This window comes from Triticum aestivum, chromosome 4A (genome assembly GCF_018294505.1).
Source record: "Triticum aestivum cultivar Chinese Spring chromosome 4A, IWGSC CS RefSeq v2.1, whole genome shotgun sequence".
In the NCBI taxonomy this organism is placed as follows: Eukaryota; Viridiplantae; Streptophyta; class Magnoliopsida; order Poales; family Poaceae; genus Triticum; species Triticum aestivum.
Window position 1 is genome coordinate 625,114,738 of NC_057803.1, and position 4,979 is coordinate 625,119,716.

Consider the following 4,979-nt stretch of genomic DNA (forward strand, 5'->3'; position numbering starts at 1 on the left):
ACTGGCCTTTACGTTGTCGTTTTTTTCTTTTCTTTTTTGAGTTATCGTTTTGTGAGCTGAAATAGCGAGCGTTTAGGCCTCTGTTTTCCGCCCTGTGCAGCCGGCTTGAATTAGGCTTGACCCATATGGGCTTTCCACGCCTTGTCCTGGGCTGGAATTAACAGGGCCTAGGCTTTCTACGCCCGTGTGCGGCCATCTGGGCTGGAATTAACAGGGCCTAGGAGGACACGGATTCCTCTTAATAAAAGGGAAAAAAAAGAGACACGGAGGGTATCGATCCATCGTTCACGTCAAACAGCTGCAAATCGTCGGAGTCCTCCGCTTTCCTTCCACCCACGCCACCGCAGAGTAGAGGATCTCTTCTGAGATACGTACGAGGGAGGGAGCTAACGCCTGCGTGCGGTTTTGCTTGCTGCTACCGGCCGATGAAAAAAATAGCGCATTACAGAATATGCTACTAGCGGCGCTATAGCGTGCTATTTTTTTCTGCGGTTTAACTTCATCGAGAATAGAGGAATCATCAGCCACCTGCAACAATGGACCGTCCTGCCTGCAACACACGCCTTAATTAGAGAACCCTCATCGGATTGATCTGGGGGCATGGAGGCGAATAAAGCTGATAGCAGCAGTTCCCACAGCCAAGTATGTTCCCTCTCCGGCCATCGGATTTACCCCCCTCTCTTCTCTTCATATATAATTTCTCTTCTTACAGAGCTATGTCTTCAACTCATACCTAGGAGTATATGCTAGTGTACTTGTAAATCTAACAAGTTTGTATAAGGACGGACAAAGATTTTTAGTTTGTGCATGCTCTTAATCCAGCACGATGAGAAAAGCGTCGTGTTGATGAATGGCAAATCAATCTAGCAACATGGTACGAACATGATTTTGAGCTCAATATAACATATTTTATACGAATATAAATGCATGTCCTCGACGAACCTGAACGGCACACCAGATTGACCAGATACCAATAGCGAGTGTGCTCGATCGTTCGGGGGCTATTCAGCCTCATCCAACAGTTTACACACTATATGGAGCATTGTTCTTGTATCTAAAACAAGAGATCGAGAGTGTTCTTTTTTATAGAAAAACAAGAGTTTTTCTGCTTGGGATATCTGAATTCAGTTATTTGGCAGCCAAATAATTAATGGATCCCTAACTACTTATATATGTTGCAGCAAATAGAGGGTGAAGACAGGCTAAGCGCGTTGACCGACGATGTTTTACTGTTTATCTTGGGAAGAGTCGATACACGTACGACTGCAAGGACAAGTGCGCTCTCCACACGGTGGAGTCATCTGCCTTGGCTGCTGCCTGAGCTCAGCATCGATGTCAAGGACTTCCTATCTACCCCACACCTGAAACCTATCAAGACGAAGGATATGGAGGAAGCAATGGCATCTGTAGCGAAAGCCACCAGGAGTTTCTTGGTTAAGCCACGGAGAGAATTTACCATCTCAAGTCTGCACCTTAAGCTCTACTTTATAAACACTTTCTTGTTCGAAGTTGGCCTACTTGTAGGTGACACAATCAACAGTGGTTCGTTGAAAGATTTAGATCTCGCCATTCTCGATGAGAAAGATTCTTTGGAATGCAGTGAGGAGGATATGCTGCAGCGAGCGCAAGAAATATATTTTCTTTTCACTGCCCACCCTAGTGTGCTCAGCTGCCTCACAAAGCTCTCTCTACAAAATGTAGACTTTGACAAATTGGACATGCACCATATCATCTTTGACTGCTGCAAGCAACTAAAGCATCTAAGCCTCACTGAGTGTGATATTGGTGGTGATGTGTATCCTTTTAAGATTGATGCACCAAACTCAAAACTATGTGTTCTAGAGCTCACTAAGTGTGGCTTTAGGAAACTTGAGGTGGTCTGCCTTCCAAAATTGGAGAAGTTCAATTTGAATTCTTGGCTTTTTGACTATGTGCCATTGGTCTTTGGTTTTGTCCCGTCTCTTGGAGAATTAGAACTCATAAGTACGCGAGGGTGTTATGAGGAACTTAAGTTAAGTGAGCTTCTATATGGAACCACATACATACATACTCTCACGTTGGATTTCGAAGGAGAAAATGTGAGTTATATTTCATTTTTGCGAAGTGATCATATTTTTGCTTGCATTTGTTAGTTATCACAGCTACTAGAGTTATATCATAGATGTGTTTATTCATGATACTGATTAAGTATAGCTGTAAAATCTTTCATAACGTCATTTCTGTGCTCCTAAATTATCAACTCTTAATTGTTTATCTTCTGATCAGCTTTGGATGCAACCTGAAATGAGGCAGCTTTGCCCAGCTTTCAACAAGCTAAGGAAGTTGTTTGTGCATGGTATCTTTGTTGAATTTGACATTTTATGGACGATGGCCTTTCTTGCAGCGGCACCATCTATTGAGATGTTACATATTGAGGTGATTTCTTGGTAATTATGTTGCATTTCTTCGGTTATCCAAATTTAGAGGTCTTAGTTTTTGATAAATTTAGCTGGAAGTTGTTTAACACTGAAATCCAAGTGCATGTGTATCATTTTTTTCACCCAATAGGTATGGGACCATGTATGCGATGTGGGTGAAGTGGAAGACAATTATAGACGACAGAACAACACCGAAAGAAGGACTCCTCAGTGGGATGTGGACTTTAACGACACCAAGAATTGGATTTTGAAAGAGCTAGAATTCATTGGCTTCAGGTCAGTAGAACAACAATTTACATTCATAAGATCTGTGTTGCAGCGATCTCCCAACTTGCATAAGATAGTTCTGAAAAGAGATGATGAATGTGACTTATGTTCTACTCATGGTGCACTGCCTTCAAAATTCCCCAAGAAGGATGAACAAGAAATGATCATGAGGCGAATTAGAGACGACACATTCTCGCCCCAAATAGTTTTTGATGAGTATTCTGAAAGGAGACGAAGAACCTTTGGAATTTGCCAAGATGGATGAGGGAGAAATGGTCATCAGGAAAAATTAGAGATGGCATATTTCTCGCCTCAAATGTTTTTTGATGGATAAATTGTAGCAAGGCATATATTTCTCGCCTCAAATGTTTTTTGATGGATAAATTGTAGCAAGGCATATATCTCATGCCAAATAATGTTGATACGTAAGGTGTAGGAAACAGTTTATATAGAAAACTATTTTGATGTTATGTTTTGGACGTCGCAATTGCTAATAAGATTTCTTGTGCTGAATATGATCACAAAGTTTAGTCTTGCATCTGTATTGCGCAATCAAGAAAATATACAAATTTGTTCACTGTGAAATATAGGGAGACAAGTAAACAATGTCTCTAAAAAACGTGTGCTAGCACTCTTCAGGATGACTACAAAACTCTAAATCCAGCTGAAAGCCTAGAACATCGTTTTAAAACTTTGGGGGGAAAAGCCATCACAATTCTTGAAATCGGCACAAAAAATGTAATACCCTCATAGGATTTTAATTAGCAAAAAAAAGGCATTACTGCTATCTTGCCATCACACTAGCAGAAAAACATGTATCCAGAAAGCAAGACGGGAGACATTGTGTAGCATAACTAAAGGAAAAATTGAACAAACAGAAGTCAATCAAAATTGAACAAACATAAGTCGATCAAAATTGAACGTGCTCTTCTCATCAACAAGATCTCACATGATGACATACATCATAACGAGCAAGTCATGGTCGGATAACATCTATAGAAATGACTAAAGATAACTACACATGATTAATTTGTCATGTTTTGCAAGTTGATGCAACATTTGACAATTCAAGTTTGTTTCAGCCACACCGAGCGCCTAGCATTACGGCATCACCAGGCATGGCAACAGATTGAGCGCCCTGCATGAGTGCTTCACGATGACAAAGAACATGACCTAGGTACCTGCACAGTGCGGTGGTAAACTTCATCAACGGAGCTGATTTTGGTTACTTGTTAGGGAAAAAATTCAGCGAAAACAGTATCTGCAAGTTCAAACAGCACCAGGAAAACAGTTTCAACAGTTAAACATGTTCTCACATCTCTTTCCACATCTCAGTACAAAAACGACATGCAGCGAACCATAAAACCATAGGCTGCCAGAGGTGAACAATGTACTATCAAGCTTACAGGTCATGTGTGGTGGTAAACTTTGTATACAACAAGGGTAACATCATGTAAACACCAGCGGCAAGGCATGATGAAGAAACATCTCCAATTATACTTCTGTCTCAAGATGATTAGGAAAGTTGAGATTTATTGAACCCACATAAATGGGAGCTTGACTTCATGTTTGAAGGACAGAAACCTTCTAGTCACTGTATTTTCTGAAATGCATACTCCAGTTCATGCTGCTGCGACTATACATCAAAAGGATATTAAATGTCTGACATGATAAATTGCTTCACTGAAGCACATTAGCACAATGAAATATGAACTGCGCAGATGCAGAGGGAAGTGTTTCACATCTCCAAGAGAAAAGCCGAATAAGGTCGAACTGAGAGATGTTGCCGTCTAAGGGCAAGAGAAACAGAACTAAAACACATGGTTCAGGGTTCTAACTGCATTCAATATAGCACATCAGCTTCTTTACCAATGCTGAGAATATCAACCCGTTGCATATGCACGGCAAAATATTCAACATGCAAGCAAAACAAGAGAAATACAGTAGGTTAAACGCCACATCACCTCTTTAATCAACAAAGCATCTCCATAGATGTGACAGTGCAATCATCTCAATTGTTGTTCAACATTTCAGCTTGATCATTTCCACCACCAATGGTAACACCTATGAGAAGAATGAGTCAATATTAATGGCAATTGTGGGCAAAAAATAACTGATACAAGATGGCGACACTTCAATGAAGCCACCGTTACATATCTCACCTTGCACAAAACACTTGATTTTGCAACAAGATAAGGAAGATTTTAGAAATGACATGTAATACAAGGTTAAAAGGGGCAGCACGTAGGTCGTTTCATTCGTTCGTAGCACCCTCCCCACCGATAGATAGGCCTC

At 40.8% G+C, this 4,979-nt stretch overlaps 1 protein-coding gene across 1 annotated transcript; it reads left to right on the forward strand.

Annotated features, from left to right (window-relative positions):
- The first annotated feature begins 289 nt into the window (after positions 1 to 289).
- LOC123082720 (F-box/LRR-repeat protein At5g02910) lies at positions 290 to 3,125 on the forward strand. Its single transcript, XM_044504987.1, has 4 exons — positions 290 to 642; positions 1,182 to 2,078; positions 2,266 to 2,415; positions 2,548 to 3,125. The coding sequence occupies exons 1-4, from the start codon at positions 601 to 603 to the stop codon at positions 2,947 to 2,949; spliced, it is 1,491 nt and encodes a 496-aa protein (XP_044360922.1). The 5' UTR covers positions 290 to 600; the 3' UTR covers positions 2,950 to 3,125.
- The last annotated feature ends 1,854 nt before the right edge of the window (positions 3,126 to 4,979 follow it).